General features: G+C 39.9%; 1 protein-coding gene across 1 annotated transcript in view; it reads right to left on the bottom strand.

Moving 5' to 3' along the window:
• The window catches only part of FGD6 (FYVE, RhoGEF and PH domain containing 6), a 91,433-nt gene that overhangs the window by 14,408 nt on the left and 52,142 nt on the right, over positions 1-24,883 (bottom strand). Inside the window, exons 7-17 of the mRNA XM_056574319.1 lie at positions 22,245-22,401; positions 21,870-21,957; positions 18,570-18,620; positions 17,512-17,570; positions 16,943-17,014; positions 13,784-13,852; positions 12,891-12,974; positions 11,170-11,249; positions 7,579-7,681; positions 6,871-7,014; positions 2,116-2,218 (exon numbers count right to left, since the gene is read on the bottom strand). Coding sequence (XP_056430294.1) covers positions 2,116-2,218; positions 6,871-7,014; positions 7,579-7,681; positions 11,170-11,249; positions 12,891-12,974; positions 13,784-13,852; positions 16,943-17,014; positions 17,512-17,570; positions 18,570-18,620; positions 21,870-21,957; positions 22,245-22,401 — 1,010 coding nt within the window. The remainder of the gene's footprint in view (positions 1-2,115; positions 2,219-6,870; positions 7,015-7,578; positions 7,682-11,169; positions 11,250-12,890; positions 12,975-13,783; positions 13,853-16,942; positions 17,015-17,511; positions 17,571-18,569; positions 18,621-21,869; positions 21,958-22,244; positions 22,402-24,883) is intronic.

The raw sequence follows: 24,883 nt of genomic DNA, 5'->3' as shown, positions 1-24,883 counted from the left end.
GTTAGTTTAGAAAAATGTATTTAATGACAGGTACTCTTTAAGTTTGTGCAGGAAATGCCTACTCAGCCAATCCCTGGCTGAGAGGAGTCACAACTGTAGGCAGTGATTGGCTGAGCAGGTATTTTCTGCACAAACAAAATGTCACCAGAATTGGGGAGAGAGGGGGAGGTAAGCATGCCTATTTATTATTTTTACTTCATTTTTCTAATATTTTTTGTTCTTGGAATAACCTTATAAGTTCCGTTTCACATGGGTATAATGCAGACACAATTTTGCATCCGTATTGCCCTCCAAGTCCTGACCACAGATCTATTGACCCGAACAGACAGCTATCATTTCAAGACTTACACCTTTTTTTTGCAATTTTGTGAGTGCAAAAATGTGGCTGTAATATGCCTGTGAGTGGGGCCCCTAAATTGAGGTCTCATTGCATCATAACTGATATTTTTGGAAATTCATTGTCAGGCTGTGGAAAATGTGAGAAAATCATGACCTGTGAATATACCCTAAGGCTATTTTCACAAATATTTTTTGGCGGTATTTTGAGGTGTGAAATGGCTGTTTTATGCTTCAAAATAGGTCAATTTAAAAATAATAGATAAGTTAATGACTCTAAAGAGTCCTGTGAAACATGTTCACACTTCATACAGTTGGTGAAATAAGTATTGAACACGTCACCATTTTTCTCACTTAATATATTTCCAAAGGTGCTAGTGACATGAAATGTTCACCAGATGTTGGTAACAATCCAAATAATCCAAAGAAACCAATACAAATAAGCTAAGAAATTAAGTTGTGTAATACTGTGAAATAGGGAAAAAGTATTGAGCACATGAAGAAAGGGAGATTCAAAAAGGCATGAAGAGCCAAGACAACAGCTCAAATATATCAGTAATTAAAAAGCAATCCAGCCTCGTCACTACAAATTAATATCAGCTGGTTCAGTGACAACTGATTAGATGCAGCAAGGAATAAATGACCTACAAAGAGGTGCCCGGGTATCCATGGAAAGGTCACAACCAGGTCATGGAAGTGGACTAAAGCTTCAGGATAACACATAAAATAGTTCATACACTATAAAAAGGTGTGGTTTTTGTTAAAGGGGTTATCCAGCATAAGGTGATTTTAGTACGTACCTGGCAGACAGTAACGGACATGCTTAGGAAGGATCTGTGCTTGTTTTGGGCTAAATGGCTATGTTGTGAAATTACCATAACACTGTGGCTAGCTTTCTCTGAACTTGTATTTACTGTTTTCTGTTTTCTTGTTTGCCTACAAATCCCATGATTCCATTTTTCTCCCTCCCACACATCAGCCACCCCACCCATTGAAACATAAATGAGCTGCAGACCTGTGGTTTTCAATCAGGGTGCCTACAGCTGTTGCATTAGTTGCAGATTGATCGCTCCACCCATTGAACAGACAGGCTCCCTGTCATCAGCTGACTAGTGAGTCAGGTCTCGACCGCATTGCAAGCTGGGAAAATTCCAAGACAGCAGTCATTTTGTATGCTGGGAAAAGTAAATATTGGGATGAAAATCCCATAAGAATTGTGAGAAAACCGTCACACACAGGTATAGACACTATATTATGAACTACACTAACTTTACAGCCCCTGTAGCATAGTCAAATAAAAAAAAATCCTGGAATACCCCTTTAACATCAGACCAGGTTTACCTATGAGACTGCAAAAACACAGCTTTTTGGAGTTAAAACCTGCATACTGTTTCTAACTATACTGAAGATGAAATTCAACTACTTTAAGGGGCCATATCATAAGGCAGGCTTGCTATAACTGGCTTCATCATAGCTGATCATTTTCATATTATGACTACCTTCTCAATGAAATCATAGTGACACTTTTTTTTCTTGCAGTTATGTATGCAAAAATTGTACAGACATACTTGGCACATTTTCCCTCCCCTTGCAGCAGACTTTGACATCTACTCCAGCACTGGCATCATAGAAGGTTAAAAAAAAAAATCATATCTTTATGAAAAAAGCGGCAAACACACTTTTGTTGCACAAAAATAAAAAAAAAACCTGGCAAACAAGAACAGTAAATTAGAAATGTGAGGAAGAAAATAGGAAGTAACGATTTCCTGACAACAATACCTTGTTTCTGAAGTTTTTCAAAGCAGTGATCACACACACGTGCTAAATGATTCTTAAGATATTCCAGGCTGTACTTGTTTGTTGAGCAGGCTTGACACACAATCTAAAAGTCAAACATATCACATTATACATAGAACCCTAGGAACAATTTATATGTTAACCTGGTCAGTTATATCCTACAATAAAATATTGCATAGAGCCAACTAATAGATTCTTGAGTTCTGGCTGCTATCATTAATATTAATAGTCCCCAATGGGGACCTAAAAAGTGTAAAACAAAAATAAAAAAAATGTGTTTTTTTCCCCTCAATAATATATAAGCCCACGGGGGACAGAGCAGGGGGACAGAGCTCTGAGATGAAAGAGAATGGGGCTGCATAAAAGCCTCGCAGTATCTGTAATTCATAGAGTCATAGTTTATAATCACAACAGTGATTTATTAAAAAACATGTAAACATGTACTTATACTTCTGTATATTTGATCTATGATAGTTAAAGGGGTGCTCTAGGGAAGTAAAGAAAAAAAAATGCCCCAAAGCCACCACAATTCCTGTTCTGTGTCCCCTGTACTTTATCCTTGCGATTCTACCAGCTCCTGTGGCCCCTGTTATCTCCTGAATATTATTTTCCTATGCTTGCAGCCCAGACTACAACTCCCAGCAGTCAGAGCAGCTCTGTATAATGGCTGCTGGCCAATTGCTATTACTGAGCAGTACACACTGTACAAGTCTTTTCTTTCAAACTATCCCTCCCAAGTCTGGCCCCTAATTCATCCTTCTTGGCTAGTATTTCATCAACTTGAAAAAGGCGGCCCCACACAGGAACCTGTCCCTAGAAAGGTCCTAGGGATGCAACACGATGCAACACTAGCCAAGAAGGGTGAATTTGGGGCCAGACTAGGGTCAGGCTATTCGACTCCAACCCCCCACCTATACCTTTGGCCCCCAATATGCCATCTTGGCATTTGGTGTGTGTATATTGATTTTCTCACTTTTTGTGTGTAATTACTCACTTAGTGTTTTATAGGGTCAATATTGCATTATAATATTTTATCTTATCTTATCATTAAAAGTTACGTTTTATATGCTTTTTCCTAAAATTTTTGATATTTGTTTTCATGCGGAGGAAACTTACAATTCCATTTTGGTTACAGCACCCCATTTTATTGATGCTGTTGATATTGGTAACTATCCCTCCCCCTGCAATAAATAATGCTATTCTCTGACTGGCTGCAGTCAGCAATTAGATCTACAGCAGGCATAGAGCAGCATTCTGTGCTGAGAGCTCTCTGTATCTCTCTGCCTGCTGCGATCATGTGACTGAGAATATACACAGGAGCTGTTTCTCTGCCAGTAAGATTATCACACAGGGAGGAAAGGGGTAGGGGTTTATGGCTTTGAACAAGACACTGTGAAGCAGGACCCCTAGACAAGACAGAAACCTGCCATGATTAGGTGGCAGGGAGCAGAGAGTTAGTGAGCCCTAAAGCTGTCCCTAAGACTACTCTCCCTGCCTACTTGCCTAGACACCCTAGCGGTGAATGACAACTGGGTGCCGGTCCCCTCCTACGCTAAAATGCAAGGGCGTCAATACAAACGAAACAGACCAAACTGTACATGTCAGGAAACAAGTCAGGAACATAACGGGAATACTACAAAGCTACAAACAGATCTACCAGGCAGGATATAGCATGCTAAAACCCGTCAAATGTACTAAAACAAGGAAAGCTAAAATCTAGATATCAAACAGGACAGATAACCATGGTTTAAACTCAGGACATGTGTTCAGACAGACAAAGTGAACATAATGCAAACATGGTCAGAGTAACCAGTTACCAGGCCAGAGCAGCACCTGAAGAGGCCTTATATATCCTGCCAGTACTGAATACGGAAGCATTAACTCTTCCCAAACCAGGGAGAATAAACACAGAAACTGTTCAGAAATAAACATAATGTCTGAACAGGGCCCAAAGCAGAAAAATGCAAAATACAGATAAACGGACATTACAGAAACCACGTGGTCTTTGTTTTTCAGGAGGGTGGGGGCTGCTCTTAGTAAGGCCTTCGAACAGAGACAAGGTGGATCTGATTGTGACATTTTTCTCTCACTTTCATGCATGTAAGTGACAGCTGAAAGAGGGGAAACTGCTTTATAGCTAATGAATGATATTTAGACAAATAAATAGGTTGGTAAAAGGGAAAGGATGGGCTATGGGTTTAGTTCTCTGGAGTACCACTTTAATGGTTTTTAGGTACCACTTAAAAGGTTTTTAGAAAACTTTTGACATTTCCTAGCAACAAAAAGTGCAGCTCACAATCTAAAATTTTGTAGGTGACCAGGATTAACTAACAGAGGCACCTTCACACGATGTGCCTGGAATGCAAAAGAATAGTATATGTAGAAAAGGGATGTCTTATCATGTATACTGGATGTCTTATTGTGTACAGAGGTCCCTCAACATACAATATTAATTGGTTCAAGATGACCATTGTATGTTGAAACCATCATATGTTGAGTACATATGCCTATGGAAAACTGGTAATTGGTTCTGGAGCCCGGGAACCATTGTATGTTGAGTACATATCTCTATGGAAAACTGGTAATTGGTTCTGGAGCCCCGGAACCATTGTATGTTAAGAACATATCTCTATGGAAAACTGGTAATTGGTTCTGGGACGACCATTGTATGTTGAGTGTGTGTAGGTGAATACGAACAAAATGATACCCAACTTATATAGGTTTGATTTTAATTTTATTTCTGTTAAGAAAATTATAACTGTTTGCATGAAAATTTGTATGTTTAAAAATGTCCTCCTCTGATCCCTATAAATTTTTTTTTTTTTCCGTATATGGGGATGTGTGAGGGCTAATTTTTTTTGTGCCGTAGTCTGTAGTTTTTATCAGTACCATTTTTGTTTTGATGGGACTTTTTGATCGCTTTTTCTATGTTTTTTTTTAGGGTATACAAAGTGAACAAAAAATATGAAATTTTGAACTTTGGTATTTTTTTTTTTATGTATACGCCATTGACTGCGCGGTTTAATTATTATATTTTTATAGTTCAGACATTTGTGCACACGGCAATACCACATATGTTAATTTTTTATGTTTACATAATTTTTTATATGGAATTTAGGAAAAAGTGGGTGATTTGAACTATTAATATGGAAGGGGCTAATGGGTTAATGTGTTTTAAACTGTTAATGTGTTTTTTCCCTTAGGGGCCTTTTAGGAAGAATCATTAGATTCCTCACACATATCAATGGAGTTCCATGGAATTCCATTGATCTGTCTGATCTGTGCTCATTTCGTTGAGCCTGGTCCAGCCAGGCTAAGTCAAATGAAGAGCCACGGACAGAAGGAGGCAGAGCTAAGCCCTCCGGCTACCTCCATAGTGAATTGCCCCCCCCCCCCCCCCCCCGCAATTGCGCTGGGGGGGAATCCACTCCACTGGACCACCAAGGAGCATTTAGACGCTGCTGTCAACTTTGACAGAAGCGATCTAAAGGGTAATTAACCCCGGCCCCCAGCTACAAGAATCAGCTGGGAGCTGGCAGTGAATGATTTGCAAGTATGGTCTCGAGTCAGGAGCCCGCACCATACACTGGTTGCCGACTCCTTAGACGGCAACCGGTTAAACGGCTATCTGGTGGCTGCTGAAGCAGTCAGCGCTGCTGAATAGCCATTTTTGCGATGGCCAAGACACTCAGCAGCATCGTATGTTGAAGCTGCCTTTAACATACGATGGGATCTGAGAGACCATTGTATGTTGAAAGTATCGTACGTCGGGGGACCACTGTATATGAAAAAAGTGTTCAATATATACTGTTTGGGTAAATAAATAGATCGTACTAAATAATATCACTTGTACCTCTAATCACTGTTAAAAATATGAATTAAAGGATTTTGTAAAACATTCACAAATTTAATGAAGGAATAAAATATACAAAAATACACATGCAAAGTTGGTCACAGGGCCCTTGCTGCTCTCTGATAGTAATCTAAATATATATGGATGTAAAACAGAACAGAACAGAATAAAACAGAACAAACTGTACAAAAGAAAAAACAAAGATTTATGTTACACACAAACATGAGGACGTGTAGATAGGGGCCTAACATACGAAAAAATGGGTTCTGATTCCCACTGGGGTTTCGATACTGTTTAATCTTTGTATAGTACAGTGCAGTGGAATATATTGGCACTATACAAGCAACATCAAATAAACAATGATCAAAAGTTTCCAACAACACTGTACCAAAGAGCCAATTTTCTTAATAGTACAATGAGCAGTTACCCTGACACCATCCATCTCACATAGTGTAGACTCTTGTTTATACTGAAGGAACCACAGACGCATTGCTGCAGACAGCAGAAAATCCAGCTCCTTATATGATGCGTGCACATGTAGGTGCCTCAGACTGATTTGCCATGGAGTACATGTGGTTGTGGCTGCAACCCAGAAGCACTTTCATATACATACAGCATGTCCTTTGAAATGACAACTTTAATAGGATTGCAGGATGCAACAGTAGATGCTGTTTTGATTTTTTTTTTTTTTTTTTTAAGATTCTGTTTAGTAGCAAATCCTCTAAGTATTTTGTTCCATTTAGAATTAGGATTTTCTGTTATTTTCCATCATGCCAAATATTGTCTCCTGATATTTCATTAATATTCTAAGCAGTGGCATTAACTTCATAGTTTTAACTATTAAGCATTAAGATAATAGGGCATTGCCTAAAATAAGGACAAACCTTTCCACATGCTCTGCAGTGATGTCTTCTCCAGGTGAGAGTGAATTCACTAGTACAGATCATGCACATAGTGGCTCTGCCATCAGGGATCCAGATAGGTGCCTTTGATCCAAGAGTATTATCTCCTTCCTCTTCAGGATCAGTCTGAACAAGTAATAAAATATGTTGGGTTATTGCATAAATAAATATATATATATATATATATATATATATATATATATATATATATATTAAAGTAACGCTAAGGCTAAGTTTTCACTTGGTTTTTTTTCTGGCAGTTTTTGGAAAACTACCACTGCAGCACTGCAGTTTTTGAGCCAAAGTCAGAAGTGGATCCATAAGGGAGGAGAAGTGTAAGTCCTTCCATTATATGGCCTATTCCTTTTGAATACACTTCTGGCTTTGGCTCAAAAACTGCAGTGGCAGTATTCCAAAAACTGCAAGAAAAAAACCAAGTGTAAACTTAGCCTTACGCTATGTTCCTGGTCTATGGACCTGATGTGTATATTAAAGTCTATGTCCTAGGGCTTCACAGTATTAACAACCTCCACTGTCTACTTGACAGCTAAATTGAGACATAAGAAGATCATGATTTTTGTGCACCTCCTACACAATATACAGTTTATTTATAGTCTGCATACTATATATTATAATCAAAACAAAGCTAAATAATAATAATCAAACAAATGTTTCTTTTATTGGACATACCTCTTCCTGACTTTTAGCAGGATTGAAGGTAGTTTTCTTTTTGGCATAAGCCTCTATGGCAGCAGAAATTGCATCAAGCCAGTCATCTCTTTCAGAGGCCGAGCTGTAAGAACATAATACAGCTCCATTAGAAATTCATATTTGCTTGAAATAGAAAATTACCTTCTAGACTTTCGCAACAAGTCAAATACAGTTGGATTAGTAATAGATGCAAAATTGTCCTCATACTATAGCTGTATTCAACATAATATATTTTAATTGTATAGGAATATGAGATAATAATCTGTATTGACCACTCCTAATTCATTCCCTGCTTTAGTCTATGCAGTGAATGATTTGTCCAGAGCCGCCAGTTCCTTGTTCTGTGTTAGCAGGAGTAAGTGGTTGGCACTATACCGAGTGGTCCGCGTGGATCAAATGAATCCAAATGTAGGTAATTAAAATCCCGGAACTCAAAAGTTTCTTCAGAAGTTGTAGGTTTATTCAGGTTTATTCATGACTAAAGCCCGTTTGTAGGGCCATAACACTACCCCTTTGCTCATGTTTATCGTGTACCTGTATTCTTATATGCAATAAAGTATCCTGTTCCTCACCTACCTACGCTGGACAACCTCTTCTTGTTTGCATAAACTGCATATGTCTTAAACAGCACGAGTTTCGGCTCATAATGGCCTTTGTCAACTGCAGTTGAGTGCCGGGATTTCTCTTACCTACGTCTGTTTCTGTTTTTAGGGGCCCTGTTCGGAGCAGTGTCGCACGTCACTGCGTAACAGACCCGATTAGCCCAGGAGAGGACAGTGCCGTTCAAATCAGCACCTCCTGATGAGGGATATTTAAAGGGGTGCTCCTGTGGAAAACTTTTTTTAACCCCTTAACGACCACAAACCTATATTTATGTCCGTGACTGGCTCCCGGTCTGTGAAGCGCGCTCAGAAGCTGTGCTATAACGTGCTGAGTGTGCTATAACACTGCAAAAAAAAAAAGTTAAAAAAAAAGCTAATAAATGTGATTTAACCCCTTCTCTAATAAAAATCAGAATCACCCCCTTTTCCCATAAAAAAAGTGTAAATAAAAATAAAAACAAACATATGTGGTATTGCCGTGTGTGTAAATGTCAGAACTATAAAAATATATAGTTAATTAAATCGCACGGTCAATGGTGTACGTGCAAAAAAAAAATTCCAAAGTCCAAAATAGCGTATTTTTGGTAACTTTTTACACCATAAAAAATTTTATAAAAAGCGATCTAAAAGTCCAATCAAAACAAAAAATGGAACCGATTAAAACTTCAGATTATGGCCCAAAAAAAATTTGCCCTCATACTGCCCCATACACGTAAAAATAAAAAAGTTATAGCGGTCAGAATATGACAATTTTAAACTTATTAATTTTCATGCATGTAGTTATGATTTTTTCCAGAAGTACGACAAAATCAAAATGTGTCGTTTTTACAGAAAACTGTACTGTGAAAGTTACAAAATGGCGTTATTTCTTCAATTTTGTCGCACAATTATTATTTTTTTCTGTTTTGCCTTCGATTTTTGGATACAATTATTGATGTCATTACAAAGTAGAATTGGTGGGGCAAAAAAAAAGCCATCATATGGATTTTTAGGTGCAAAAGAAAGGGTTATGATATTTAAAGGAAAACTGTCACTTATTTTCTCCCGCACTATCCACAGGTACTGGTGCGGGAGACGCTGATTAAAATGAGCCCTACCTTGTCCGGATCTGCGCCGCCGTTCTCCTGCAATTGTAGTTTTATGTGTTGAAATCTTCCTGAAACTGGCACTGTCGGGGCTTCGGCGCTTAACTGGCACTGATGTCAGCGCCGCTTATGAATATTCATCCCTCCTCCCCCCAGTTAGGAGCGGCAAAGAAAGGGAGAACTGGAGGGAGGGGGATGAATATTCATAAGCGGCGCTGACGTCAGTGCCAGTTAATTGCCAAAGCCCCGCCCTTTAAAGTTGCAGGAAGATTTCAAAAGATAATAAAACTACAATTGCGGGAGAACGGCGGCGCAGATCCGGACAAGGTAGGGCTCATTTTAATCAGCGTCTCCCGCACTATCCACCAGTACCTGTGGATAGTGCGGGAGAAAACAAGTGACAGTTTTTCTTTAAAATGTAAGAAGGAAAAACGAAAGTGCAAAAACTGAAAAATGCTCCGTCCTTAAGAGGTTAAACGAACTGGTGCAAGAAAGTTAAACAGATTTGTAAATGACTTCTATTTAAAAATCTTAATCCTTCCAGTACTTATTAGCAGCTGTATACTACAGAGGAAATTTTTTTTTTTTTGGATTTCTTTTTTTCTTGTCCACAGTGATCTCTGCTGACACCTCTGTCCGTGTCAGGAACTGTCCAGAGCAGCATAGGTTTGCTTTGGGGATTTTCTCCTGCTTTGGACAGTTCCTGAAATGGGCATCAGGTGACAGCAGAGAGCACTGTGGACAAGACAAAATAGAAATTAAAAAAGAAAAGAATTTCTTCTGTAGCATACAACTGCTAATAAGTACTGGAAGGAAAAACATTTTTTAATAGTAGTAATTTACAAATCTGTTTAGCTTTCTGGCACCAGTTGATTAAAACATTTTTTTTTCCACTAGAGTACCCCTTTAAACTGGAAGCTGCTTTGCTTTGTTGCCCATGATTGGTCTTTCTATAGCCTTGACCAGTTCTTGCTTGCTTCTCAGCTTTCCTAGGATCCTGACAGTTTGCCTGTTCCCTGACCGTGCTTTTGCCTGCTTGTCTGACTTCCGTTATATCCCTAAACACATAGTCCAGCATAAGGACTGTGTTTGCTAGATTTAATTTTATGTACCATAATGTACCTGCAACTTGCATTCGGGGATGTGCAGAAGCGTGAGACTACAGACATATCTGGTGGACCTGCCTGATATTCTGTAACCTTTAAACACAGGTTTTTAGGATGTTGGGGGCAAATTTCTCTTTAAAACATTGTGTCTTTCTGCTTAGCAATAGATTTCTGAGCATTAGAAATACAACTAAGACTTATTCAATTTTTCCCTAACAGTTAAAATCCATATTGCTGCGCGGTGGATGACCCCCTATTTTTAGTCCATCATATTGCAATATGAAAAGACGAATTCTACCCTCTTAAACACACAGGAGCACTTTGAAGTTCTATGGCTCCCATGGTCCACCATATATCCAGTCCATGGTGTCTCACTTCTCATGCAAGTTTCTACATAATACCTCTGGGGCACTGTTATCCAGTTACTAATTTTCCTTTGGTGTACTTGGTTCTTTTGTTTTAAAAGAAGTCGTTGGGACATAGCTGTTCTTCTTAAGTCTATGCTCTTGTTTATGTTGGTTCTTTATTGCTTTTCTTACTGATTGCCTTTTACTCTTGCAGCACGGGACTCCCCTGTAAGGGTTGATCCTGATGCTGTTGGCATGGTATATATTTTCTTGTGAGGCCTGTAATATTGAACTTTGAAACCAATCAGGCCTAAGAAATGAAAGAGGTGATCTGATTGGTTGCTATAGCCAACTGCTTCACTTTTCCTCTACACAGCTTTTGATAAATCTTCCCCAATATGTTTAATAAAACAGCAACATTGTGTAATACCTGGCAGACAAAATGAAGGATCTCTCCACACTTTCTATATTCAGCTCATTCTGATAGGCCTCTTGGGTTGGCTTCCTTACCTTGAAAAGCAAAATTCAGAAATAAACTATAGTGCCCCACTATATCAAAATATATCTTAAAATACACTAATTAACCATAACATTAAAGCCTAATATTGTGCAGGTTTGCCTCATGCTGCCAAAAAATTTTTAAAAGAGAACTCCCGAGTATAAAAATTGTCCCACATACTGCCGGCAGTAAAAAAATAAAGATGTACATACCTTCCTCCGCTCCCCCAGGGCCTCCGGTAACCGACTCCGGTCTCTGCCGCGATCCTCTTCCTGGTTGCCGGTGGTCGGCGAGTCATTCTGCACTCAGCCAATCACCGGCCACAGTGAAGTCCCGGCTCGGGCGGTGATAGGCTGATCGGCAGTGTGACGTTTTCGGCCCCGGCAGCAGGTGCCGGTGTAGTGAAGAATTTTGTGTCTTGAAGCGTTCTCACACTGCCACTCAGCCTATTGCCAGCCGAGTCGGGGCTTCACTGCGGCCGCTGATTGGCTGAGTGTAGTATGACTCGACGACCACCAGCAACCAGGAGGAGGATCGCGGCGGAGACCGGAGTCGGTTACCGGAGGCCCCGGGGGAGCGGAGGAAGATATGTACACCTTTATTTTTTTTTACTGCCGGCAGTATGGGGGACAATTTTTATATTCTGGAGTTCTCTTTTAAGGTTATGTACACTTTTAAAAAGCATTTTATTATATTTTTTTCTACTATAATAGTGCAAGAAACATTTTCTTTTAGGTGGTTTTCCTTCTACAGGCTCTACAGTTTTATGTGCAAGCTCTTTTTTTCTCTATACTTGTACAGTCTATGTGATTCTCCCCGGCAAACTGCCTTTTTGAGTGCTTTACTTTATCTACAGCCTATGCTTGTTGTCTTTCAAGGATTCTCTACCTTCTGTGCATACTCTCAAGCTGGTGTGTATACCTTGCTGCTTTCCCTAATACTGAAAGAGCAGAAAGTCCATCTGACAGATACATTCTATTGTTCTTAGCAGCAGCTGCATGGTAGTACATTTTTAATAAAGACTATTTAGAATGTTGCTTCATTTTGATTACAGGAAACAAATTAGCAATGAAAACACAAAATATACATAGTCTTTAAGCCCTGAATTTTGTGATCGGACAGCCACCATGGATTAGGCTTATTTTTCTAGCATATGCCAAAGATGCTGAATAAGACTGAGATCTGGGAAATCTGGAGTCAAAGTCAAGACCTTGAAATGTGTGTTGTGTTCCTCAAATCATTCTGGAACAATTTTGTTTAGTATAGTAGAGCACAATTTCTTGCTGAAAGAGGCCATTGACAAGAATACTGTTGTCATTAAGAGGTGTACTTGGTCTTCATGACCCATTTGCTGGTTCACCAGTTCTTCTTCCATTAACCACCTTTGGTCGGTGCTATCCAATCCATACCGGGAATAATATCCTATAAGACCTATTTCTCTAGAGATGCTTTGGCACAGTCTTCTAGCATTCAGAATTTAGCTCTTTTCATATCCTTACGCTTGCCCATTTTTCCTGCTTCCAACAAATCAGTTTCAAGAACTGACTATTAGCTTGCTGCATAAAAGTCAATGTAATTTACTTTGCCTGTCAATGCAATAATGTCATGGCCGACTGGTGTATATAGCTAGACAATAGAATATAAACACCTACCTTCATCCCAGCCAGAGAAAGCATGTTGTTAAGTTTATACATTCCTGACTGGACAGGAGTCGTGTATAGTAAAGCATCATTAAACTGAGGAAACAAATTATATTCTATTAGTAATGTTTCCATTGTTAATGTCACCTAAGTATGTAAAAGTTCTGTTTAATAGTAATAATAATAATTCTATAACAAATGTGTTTAGAGACTGGGGTTGTATATAAATAGTTGGAACATTTTGCAATTCGATATAGCCTGTATAACAAGTTATATGTCTTTAAAGAGGAACTCCAGTGGAAACAAGTGGAAAACTAAGGTTTTCAAATCAACTGGTGCCAGAAAGTAAAACAGATTTGTAGATTACTTCTATTTCAAAATATGAAGCCTTCCAGTACCTATCAGCTGCTGTATAATACAGAGACATTTGGGAAGTTCTTTCCAGTCTGACAACAGTGCTCTCTATTGACACCTCTTGTCCATGTCAGGAACTGTCCAGATTAGAAGCAAATCCCAATAGTAAACCTATCCTGCTTTGGACAGTTCCTGACATGGACAGAGGTGCACAGCAGAGAGCACTGTGGACAGACAGAAAAGAAATTCACAAATTTCTCTGTAGTATATGTGTAGTATACAGCAGCTGATAAGTACTGGAAGGGTTAAGATTTTTAAATAGAAGTGATTTACAAATCTGTTTAAATTTCTGGTACCAGTTGATCTGAATACATTTCTTTTCCACCGGAGTTCCCCTTTAATCCATCCTATGGTGGGAGAGGGGGTATAGTAACCCACATAAAATGTTAATAAAAGGTTAATAAACACAAGTGAAATACATAAGCAGCAGAAAAGTTGTTTTGCTATGTATAGAGCTTCCTCGGCATGTTTTCACTAGTCTGGCAACTTACCAAAAAAAACATTCGCGGCTGCATGACCTTCCTGGAAAGCTTCATCAAAGTCCCTTCTTTCAGAAAAACCTGAACAAGGAAAATAAAACAATAAGACCAAAAGCAAAAAGAAGTAGCACAGTGCTCACTAATAACAAGATCATGTTGTTAAAGGGGTACTCCAGTGTTTAATAACTTATCCTCTAAGTATGTATGTGATCGAAGTGGGTGGGGGAGGTTTAACTTTTTGGACCCCTACGATCTTCAGAATAGGGCCACAAGTTGGAAGTGAAGGGTTCGACACATGCTTAATGCATTTTCTATGGAAGTGCTGAAGATACTTGAGCGCTGTACTCGTGTGTCTTCAGCGCTACCATGGAGAATGCACGGAGCATGTGACTACCTCGTGCTCCATACTGCTGGGAGATTCAGAGCCTGTTCTGGAGATCATGGGGGGTTCCCACAAGTCGGACCTCCTGCGATCAGATCAGACGCTGGAGTGCCCCTGAGCATTCCAAAGCCACACTTCAACCAATGGTAAGCTCCTTTGCAATCAGATGTGGCAGATATGTACAACACAATACATGTGAACTGTGTCTTTGAAACCTTGTTTCACATGTAGTAAATTTTTCCTACAACTTTCAGATTTGAGAACAAGAAGCTGATTTTAAAATCTGCAGCATTAGCAAAAAAATCTGCATCAGAAAAAATCTGCTATGTCTGAACACTTTACATGGAACAATTTAAGAGTGGCTGTGCCGGGCTTCATAAGGTGGGATGGGCTGTAGTAAGAACAGAATGATTATTTCCTGTTATGGCTGAGTAACCTATCAATACAAGAACCTCTCAGGCAAATCATTTACATATGGAAAGGCAGATGCTTTCTCAAATTGCTTTAGCTGGTTGCAGTTACCACTTTATGAGTGTTTACAAAAGATTTGCTTTTACAGCTGAAACTACACAGCAATGCTTCTAAACCTGCTCTAACCTATTAAAGGCCTACCCACTTCAATAAGGGGTCACATAGATCAACAGGGGAATTATCATAAATCTCCTTAAAGAATCTCCTTCATATGTTTACTTCACAACATTTTTGATAACTGCGTTAAGCAATATAGAAAAGTCTGGTTTAAGTCTGGCTTGGACTGCAGATGACTGAGGTAAAGTAATTTGGTCTAATGAAGTTACCATGAGCCTATGTCATGCCAACAGTAATGCATCTTAAAGGGGTAGTCCAGTGGTGAAAAACTTATCCCCTATCCTAAGGATAGGGGATAAGTTTGAGATCGCGGGGGGTCCGACCGCTGGGGCCCCCTGCGATCTCTCTGTACGGGGCCCCGGCTCTCCGCTGAGATAGCGGGTGTCGACCCCCGCACGAAGCGGCGGCCGACACGCCCCCTCAATACATCTCTATGGCAGAGCCGGAGATTGCCGAAGGCAGCGCTTCGGCTCTGCCATAGAGTTGTATTGAGGGGGCGTGTCGGCCGCCGCCTCGTGCGGAGGTCGACACGCCCCCTTCCCGCGGGCTGTCGGGGCTCCGTACAGGAGATCGCAGGGGGCCCCAGCGGTCGGACCCCCCGCGATCTGCAACTTATCCCCTATCCTTAGGATAGGGGATAAGTTGCTCACCACTGAATCACCACTGGACTACTCCTTTAAAGGGGTATTCTAGGAAAAAACTTTTTTATATCAACTGGCTCCGGAAAGTTAAACAGATTTGTAAATTACTTCTATTAAAAAAAATCTTAATCCTTCCAATAATTATCAGATACTGAAGTTGTTCTTTTCTTTCTGACAACAGTGATCTCTGTTGAGATCTCTGTCTGTCTCAGGAACTGCACAGAGTAGAAGAGGTTTGCTAAGGGATTTGCTTCTAAACTGGGCAGTTCCTGAGACAGGTGTCATCAGAGAGCACTTAGACAGAAAAGAACAACTCAACTTCAGCAGCTCATAAGTACTGAAAGGATTAAGATTTTTAAATAGAAGTAATTTACAAATCTGTTTAACTTTCTGCAGCCAGTTTATATATATATATATATATATATATATATATATATATATATAGTTTTTTCCTGGATAACCCCTTTAAGACATTTATGTGTGGGCTTGCTTTACATCCAAGAGTGTAAACTAACTTAATATTTTACCTAAGAACACTGCTATGTATAAAGAGTATCTAATCATCCTCAGAGAGCAGCTTCTCTTATGATCCAGCATTTTGGTAATTAAAAATGCTTTTTCCAGGATGATTGAGCACCATGTCACAAGGCAAAAATGATAACTAAGTGGCTTAGTGAAGAAAATATTGAAATGTTGGGTCCATGGCCAGGAATCCCCCCCCCCCCCCTCCCCCAGATCTAAATTCCTTAGATAAACAAAAACACAGAAACTGTCATACTCAAAGCACTGTTAAGTCAAGAATGATTTTCCATCAGTCAGGATTTGGCCCAAAAACTGATATCTAGCATGTCAGGGGGAATTGCAGAAGTCTTGGAAAACAAGGGCCAATGCTGAGACTATTGAGTCTATGCATAAACTTGGTGTAATTGTCAATAAAAGTTTAAAAACATATGTAATGCTTTTCATTGTACTTCAGTATACAACAGAAACACCTGACTAAAAGATCAAAAAACACTCAATTAGCAACCAAAATCTGTGTCAGTCTGAAAATATTTGCCCACATCTGTACATTTCAGCTAGAAATATCACTAAGAAAATGCTAAATATGCACTATTAATGGGGTATTCTAGAGACATATATTTTTATGTCTAAAACAGCTCAGGGTGGAAGAAAAAATAAAGAAACCTATTCACCTGTCGCCAATGTCATTTTGTGGTGCTATTCCCGGCAGTCACTGCTTCCTGTTTTCCATCCCGACACATGGCGGTGTAGGTATTTCCTATCACTACATGTTGGTGACCTGCCTAGCCAGGGATTGGCTGAGTGGGTATTTCCTGTATGTCAAGAGGACAGCAGGAAGTACTTGGCTGTTGGAAACGGCACTTGCTGGAGATCAGTAGCAGGCAAATACAGGTTTCTGTTTAATCCTCATCCTGAGCAGTTTAAACATACATCGTCTGTAGTTTGTAAGACCCAAAAAAAAAAGATTTCCAGAATATCCTTTTAATTAATATTAAGAATATTCATAAAATAAAACATGCAAGAGAATTTAATACATACCCTTCCTGGCTGGACAATTTCATGATGACCATTAAGGCTGTACTGAATCTGCATAAGCTTTTGAAAATTGTCCTTACAAATAGAAAAAAAAATTAAATATGCAAAATAAACCAGCAGCATATTTTAAATTTAACAATTAAAGGAGAACTATCTTGCCGAAAAACTTACCCCTTATTCAAAGGATAGGGGATAAACTTAAGACCATGGGTAATCTCCTGCACAGGACTAGGATAGGGGATAAACTTAAGACCGTGGGTAATCTCCTGCACAGGACTGGGATAGGGGATAAGTTGTCCTGCTTGATAGTTCTCCTTTAAATAAACTATTTGGGGGAAATTTATGACTCCCTGCCCCAGCACAGAGTAGCTAATTATATTTGTGTAATCCCCATTTTTGTGCAAAATGTTTCTGCAAAGCGGGAATTTGTACAATATGTTTTGAACAAAGAAAGGGGCATGCTCAAAAAAATTGCACAATTTTGCCACTCTGTGCTGGAGCGGAAAATTATGAATTCTATCCTACATATCCCATATCTAATCAATCCTAATGATGCTACATTGGGTACCTACCCCGTGCTTTAAGATGTCGTTGGCATGATTGGCAACTTCAATGACTACGCTCAAGGCAGCTACAAAAGTGAAAAAAATATATAAGTTATGACCCTAAAAAGGCCCATTAGCAAGGATGCCCATTTTCAGACAACTCCATTTAAAAAAACTATTTTAAAATGAGGTTTGCGGAGGCAGTCAGTCAAGCCTGCACACAGCATGATGATCAGTGGTAACCTACTTTAACCAGCTCAAAACAGGAGCAGACATTTTTTGATTAGTGCACCATGTGTATGTAGAAGTGAATAGATGCCCTTTCTAAGCTTGTGATGACATGACAGGTACCCTGTAAGGACACTGGATTCACTCAAAAACATCTTATAAAAAATTATTCATAAGGTGGTGAAAATGTTCTATTTATGTAAAGTAAATGAAATACAGAAGGAATCCGCAGCAGAATAAAGTAGGTTTCAGCTTGGAAAATCCAGAGTGTGTCATAAATGTAGTCTTTTTGTAAAGCCCAATTCTCTTGCAATGCACTGTAAGTTCTCATTGGGTTTTTGATATGAAATTTGAAGCAAAAATCATATGTTTGAATGTTTAAATATAGTATAATGAACAGTATAATGAACTGTGTTGAATATGTTGGCACTGAGGTGATCTGCTGATAGTAGTGGCTTCCTCTAATGGTAAACAACTCATTTTGCTAGGGAAAGCCATGGCTACCATGGAGGAAACAAATGAATTAGGGTAAATGGCCAACAATGTAATAAAAGGATAGTTCCAGTCCAACAAAGCCACTCTGGCTAATAGATGGAGGTTCCAAACAGGTGAACTTACTCTATAATATCCATATACCTAATATGAAATATGGATAAAGGATCTTGATGAGACAACTGTTCATGCAACTCCCATTAAAGTCAGTGGGAGCTACACAAATTGTATAATACAGCCGGCTTGGCTGATTATGGCTTCCCAACCACAAAAAAGGCCAGAGGGGGCTGATGAGTCCCTATTACCAGGTTGGAATACCTCTGTAATGATACGCCTATGACAATATATATATATGCACACATTACCCTGTGTGTCATTGTAGTCCGAAGATTCCTGTGAGAGATTCTGGAGGTAATCTGAAAAAAAAAATTTTTTTTTTTATAAAAACATGTAACTATCAAACCTATAAAGAAAGCTTTTTAACACTAAAATCTATTTTACAATATCCTACTGCCCAGTACACATTAAAGGGGTACTCCGGTGGAAAACTTTTTTTTTTTTTTTTTTTTAAATCAACTGGTGCCAGAAAGTTAAATAGATTTGTAAATTACTTCTATTATTAAATCTTAATCCTTCTAGTACTTATTAGCTGCTGAATACTACAGAGGAAATTCTTTCCTTTTTGGAACACAGAGCACTCTGCTGAATCATGAGCACAGTGCTCTCTGCTGACATCTCTGTCCGTTTCAGGAACTGTCCAGAGTAGGAGAAAATCCCCATAGCAAACATATGCTGCTCTGAACAGTTCCTAAAATGGACAGAGATGTCAGCAGAGAGCACTGTGGTCATGATTCAGCAGAGTGCTCTGTGTTCCAAAAAGAAAATTATTTCCTCTGTAGTATTCAACAGCTAATAAGTACAGGAAAGATTAAGATTTTTAATAGAAGTAATTTACAAATCTGTTTAACTTTCTGGCACCAGTTGATTAAAAAAAAAAAAAAAAAAGTTTTCCACCGGAGTACCCCTTTAATAACAGTCACTCAAATATTTTTTGGAGAAACACACACAGAATTTTAAAGGTTTCGGAAAAATGATTATACAGTGTTATCACCACTAGGTGGCCAGTAAAACAAAACAGAAGCAGTGCAAGTTTTTTGGATTATGTATGTTCCATAGTACATGTCCAGGAATCTTACTATCACTCTATGGTTTAATCAATTAATCACCAAAGCAAAAAAAAAAAAAATAGAGTAAAAAAAATAAACATATCACTTATTACAGAACATATTACTGCGAGGTATTATACATAAAGACATAAACATCTTTATACAAATGCTCAAATTCCCTTGGAGAGCTGTCAGTTCCTACTCAGTCACTTCTCTGTTGAGAAAATGCCAAGAAATATACAGTAGGAGAAGGACAATAAATCTATCATCAGTTTAACAACAAAACAAAGCAGAGGAGACTTTCATTAATATAAAGAGCATGTCTGTGGTGAAGCCATCTGCTTTGATGTGGCACAGAGGTGAACACATGAAGTCAATACACAAAGAAAAGCTACATAGTTTAGCACTAACCGGGAGGCCCCCTCTCCTGCAGTCACTGAAATGCTTTGCTTTGATGTGGAGTGCTGGACTTAATATTTCAAAAGGAGCCTAAACAAACGAATCTCTTATTTCACAGGCAATAATATACATTCACCTCTAAGGTGTCATTAAAGGGGCAACTACAAGAGGGAAGGCCCTTGTACCATATAGAGCAGAGTGCTTAAAGAGTTACCAGCATTTTCCCATTTCGTGAAAAGCTTTTACAACGATTTCTCACACCAGAACAGTTTGGCCCTTGTAAAAGTCAATTATTATAATTGGTTATTCTTCCGGCTTCCAAAACATCAACTTCCAATGTCTGACTGTTCATTTGATGCCCCATATAACACATCCCATGGCAGGTGACAATGTCACAATATAATCAATGTTATTAAAGGCATCCAACTTGTGGGACCCACTGTGTTCCCCAGAACAGAGCCATTCTCTCTTCCTGTGCATGGAGCAGCATGTCAGCATGCCCTCCATTCACTGTCTATGGGAGCACTGGAGATACAAGAGTACATTGTTTGTGTATCTCCAATGCTCCCATAGAGAATGCATGGAGCACATGCCTAAACACCGTCCCATGCACAGTGAGAGACTGCTGGGATAGGAGATATGTTTTAAAGCAGTACCCTTTAACCTCGTCACCATCTTCTTCCCATGTGCACCTCCAGTGGGGATCGACCGATATCGTTTTTTTAGGGCCGATACCGATAATCGGTGGAGGTTAGGGCCGATAGCCGATAACTTATACCGATATTCCAGTATAAGTTATCGGCTATTTATCCCCCGCGACACCGCTGTAGATCACCGATTTAAAGCGGGCGCTTTAAATCAATGCACTGCAGTGGCTTTTGTGGTGCCATAGGCCGCCGCCGCCACCCGCTTCTCTCCCCCTGCCTGTACAGGGGTCCTGAGACCTATCACCACCACAGCTCCCCCCGCCGCGCCTAGGGGTGCCTCCAGCTGTTGCAAAACTACTACTTCCAGCATGCCCGGACAGCCGTTGGCTGTCCGGGCATGCTGGGAGTTGTAGTTTTGCAACAGCTGGAGGGCCTCAACAGCTGGAGGGCCTACTGTAGGCATAGTATATTATACAGACCCTTGTCTATCCCAGAACCCTGACTCACCTTCCCAGTTGCTGCAGGGACCGTCCGGGGAGGGTGGTCCGGCCATCCATCCTTCCTGTAGTGTCCGGCGGCATTCCTGGTGGAGGGTGAACCAGTCCGGGCTGTCCTTCTTCTCCGGGGGTCCTCTTCTCCACTCCGGGCAGGCTCCGGCCTAGTAGCGCTGCATAGACGCCGCTGCGCAGCGACGCACCTGACGTCACGGCGTCTATGCAGCGTACAAGGCCGGAGCCTGCCCGGAGTGGAGAAGAGGACCCCCGGAGAAGGACAGCCCGGACCGGTTCACCCTCAACCCGGAATGCCGCCGGACACTACAGGAAGGATGGATGGCCCGGACCACCCCCATTACGGGTAAGTTTAATTTTTTTTTTATTGACTCGGAGGGTGGGGGAGGGGCCCGACCGGTATAGCGGTATGGGCAAAAATCCATACCGTGAGAGAAAAAAAAAAAACGGTATCCGGTTCATACCGGTATACCGCCCAGCACTACGGTGGGGGGTGCGACACGGTGCGGTGGGTCGGGGAGGCGGTACGGTGGGGGCGGTACGGGGCATTATCGGCAAGGTAATTGCCGATACCGATAATGCCCAAAATCGTGATTATCGGCCGATAATATCGGCCATACCGATAATCGGTCGATCACTAACCTCCAGCCCTTTTTTCTTCATGTAAGTGACAACATGGGATCTACACAAGAGCATACAGGTCCAGTATCAGGATTTATGAGTGGTTACCAAGAATCATCCCCCTTTTGCTTACAGGCTGGTCAGGACAACTCCTTAACCAATACTTACAATTGGAAACTCTAGTTTTTCTATTGTAATTTACCTCATAACTTTTACCTTATCAGAAATCTATTTATACTTTAAACATTCTTAGAAACTTAACTTAATTGCCACAAATCAAGCAATACAAAGAAGTTTTTTTTCACAGAAACGTGTTCATTTACCTGTTAAGAGCAATCGGTATTGAGGAATCCTTTGAACCGGTTTGAGTAAATAATGCTTCAAAGCCAAGTTAGCACAACGAGGGCTCACCTGAAAGAATACGATGCATTACATTAGAACATTGCAATACTGCACAATCCCTAGACACATACAGACTAACACTTAGCCTAGAGTCCAAAAAACAAATGTAAAAATCTTATTCATACAACAGTATTTCCTTCTGTATTTTGCATCAGTATTGTAAGCATAAACAGGAGTGCAGAAAAGGAGCAGTCCACCAACCAGAGTTAAGTTTCACGATATTTTAGCTTCACATGGTATATCACCTTTACATGTTAGCAGATTATTATAACACAAATCTTGAGACATTTTCTTACCTCAAAATCTTTCACTACCCCAGCAAAAGCAGCATTTTTCTTGCATTGTTCATCAAGTAATGCCACATTCCTATCAAATTCTCGAATGTACGTAGAATACATCTTAAGGTATGGACCTTTCTTCAAAAAAATATCAGCAATTTTCTGTTGTTCACTCCTATAAAGAAAAGTTGTTTTTAGAATATGGACAAATACAGCCAATTGTGTAAGGGTGGGGTCACATATCTCCGGCATCCGTGAATTCAGCTTAGATCTCGATGCAATTGATACCATAACTAATGACAACTTACACATTAGTTGCATGGCATCTGGTGTCCATTGTTTTTGGGAGACTGGCAGGGAAAAGCAGCAAACCGAGTTCCCCTGTCCGGTGCCCTCTGCCGTGTCCAATCATCCGGCATCAAAATGGAGACTCTGGATGATTGTTAACTCAGGGATGTGGAAATTCTATTGCCAAATGCCCGGGACATGCAGTTCCGGGCAGGTGAATCTTTCAGGCCCTTAGCGCTGCTTTGGGCAAGCAGGGCCAGACATGGAACCCCCGACAAGCGCGGCGGCGCTCAGAGGGGTATATGGAGCGGGCTCCCACTCCAGCCCACTCCATATTCTGCAGCCCCCCAAGCTGTTTTCAGTAGCTGGGGGCTGCCGCTAATAGGCCCCTGCAGCACGATGGGGGGGGGGGGGGGGGGGATCCACTGTAGAGGTAGCCGGAGGGATTACCTCTGCTTCCCTGGTGTCCGAGCATTGTCATTGATAGAGCCTGGCTGGACTAGGCTCTATCAATGGATCGCAGAGCACACAGATCTATGGAGTTCAATAGAACTCTATTGATCTGTATGAGGAATTGAATGATTCCTCCTAAAAGTCCCTTAAGGGACTAATAAAGTATAAAAAAAGAAAATGTTTAAGTAAAAGTTTAAAAGACACACATCCCTTCCATATTTTTTGTTCAAATCACCCACTTTTCCTATATAAAAACATGTAAACATAATAAAAATAAACCTATTTGGTATCAATGCGTGCGTAGTTGTACGAATAATTAACCCCTTCCCTCTCGGGCCATTTTTCCGTTTTTGCACTTTCGTTTTTTCCTTCTTACCTTTTAAAAATCAAAACCCTTTTGCGACAAAATGGAAGAAAAAAAACGCCATTTTGTAATTTGGGGGGCTTCTGTTTCTACGCAGTACATTTTTCGGTGAAAATGACACCTTATTATTCTGTAGATCCATACGATTAAAATTATACCCTACTTATATAGGTTTGATTTTGTCGTACTTCTGGAAAAAATCATAACTACATGCAGGAAAATTTATACATTTAAAATTGTCCTCTTCTGACCCCCATAACTTTTTCCATGTATGGGGCAGTATGAAGGCTCATTTTTTGCGCCGAGATCTGAAGTTTTTATCAATATAATTTTTGTTTTGATTAGACTTTCTTTATCGGTTTTTATACATTTTTTTATGGTATAAAAAGTGACAAAAAATATGCTATTTTGGACTCTGGAATTTTTTAGCACGTACGCCATTGACTGTGCGGTTTAATTAACTATATATTTTTATAGTTCGGAAATTTACGCACGCGGCCATACCACATATGTTTATTTTTATTTACACAGGTTTTTTTTTTTTTTTAATGGGAAATGGGGGTGATTCAAACTTTTATTAGGAAAGGGGTTAAACCATCTTTATTAACTTTGTTTTTTCACTTTTTTGCAATGTTATAGCCCCCATAGAGGACTATAACATGCAGTACATTGATTCAATACACTGATCAATGCCATTGCATTGCAATGCATTGATCAGTGTTATCAGCGGCTGATTGCTCAAGCCTGGATTTCAGGCTTGGAGCAATCATTTCCCGATCGGACGCGCAGGAGGCAGGTAAGCCCCCCTCCTGATGCATCCTAGCTGATCGGCACATCGCGATTTTACTGACGGAGCTGCTGGGACGCTTTCACTTTCACTTTAGACACGGCAATTAACTTTGCTGGCCACGTCTAAAAAGTTAATGCCGGGCATCTGCCTGAACGGCGATGTCCAGCATTAGCCACAGGTCCTGGCTGCTGATAGCAGCCAGGACCATGTGGGTATGATGCGAGCTCAGCTCCTGAGCTCGCTTCATAACCCTTCTGTGCTGCAGGGCATTTAAAAACGGTGTTTTGTGGCAAGGTGTTAAAATATAACATTATATATATATTATGTAAAATATGTAAATGTAAAAAAAAATACCAAACCACAGAAATGCTATTTTTAAAATATCCCAGAAAAAAAAGTTAAAAGCGATTAAAAAGTAAAATAAATACCAAAATGGTACTGATACAAAAAAAAAAGGATTATGGCGCAAAAAAATAGCCCTCATACAGCCTTGTATGCAAAAGAAAATAAACAAAAAGCTACAGGGGTCAGTAAATGGCAATTTAAAAAAATTCCAAAAAGTTCAGATTTTTTTTTTTAATTACTAAAGCATGACAGAAACTATACAAATCTGGTATTGCTGTAATCAGGCGGCCTACAGTATCAAAATAACATGTTATCTCAACCACAAGGTAAATGGCGTAGAAAAGAAAACCACCAAATTTGCCAAATTATCTTTTACTATTTCAATTTCACTTCACCAATATTATAATTTTTTTTTGT

Source organism: Hyla sarda, chromosome 4, assembly GCF_029499605.1.
Source record: "Hyla sarda isolate aHylSar1 chromosome 4, aHylSar1.hap1, whole genome shotgun sequence".
Classification (NCBI taxonomy): Eukaryota; Metazoa; Chordata; class Amphibia; order Anura; family Hylidae; genus Hyla; species Hyla sarda.
Note: the sequence above shows the minus strand (reverse complement) of the source record. Positions and strands in the feature narration are given on the sequence as shown.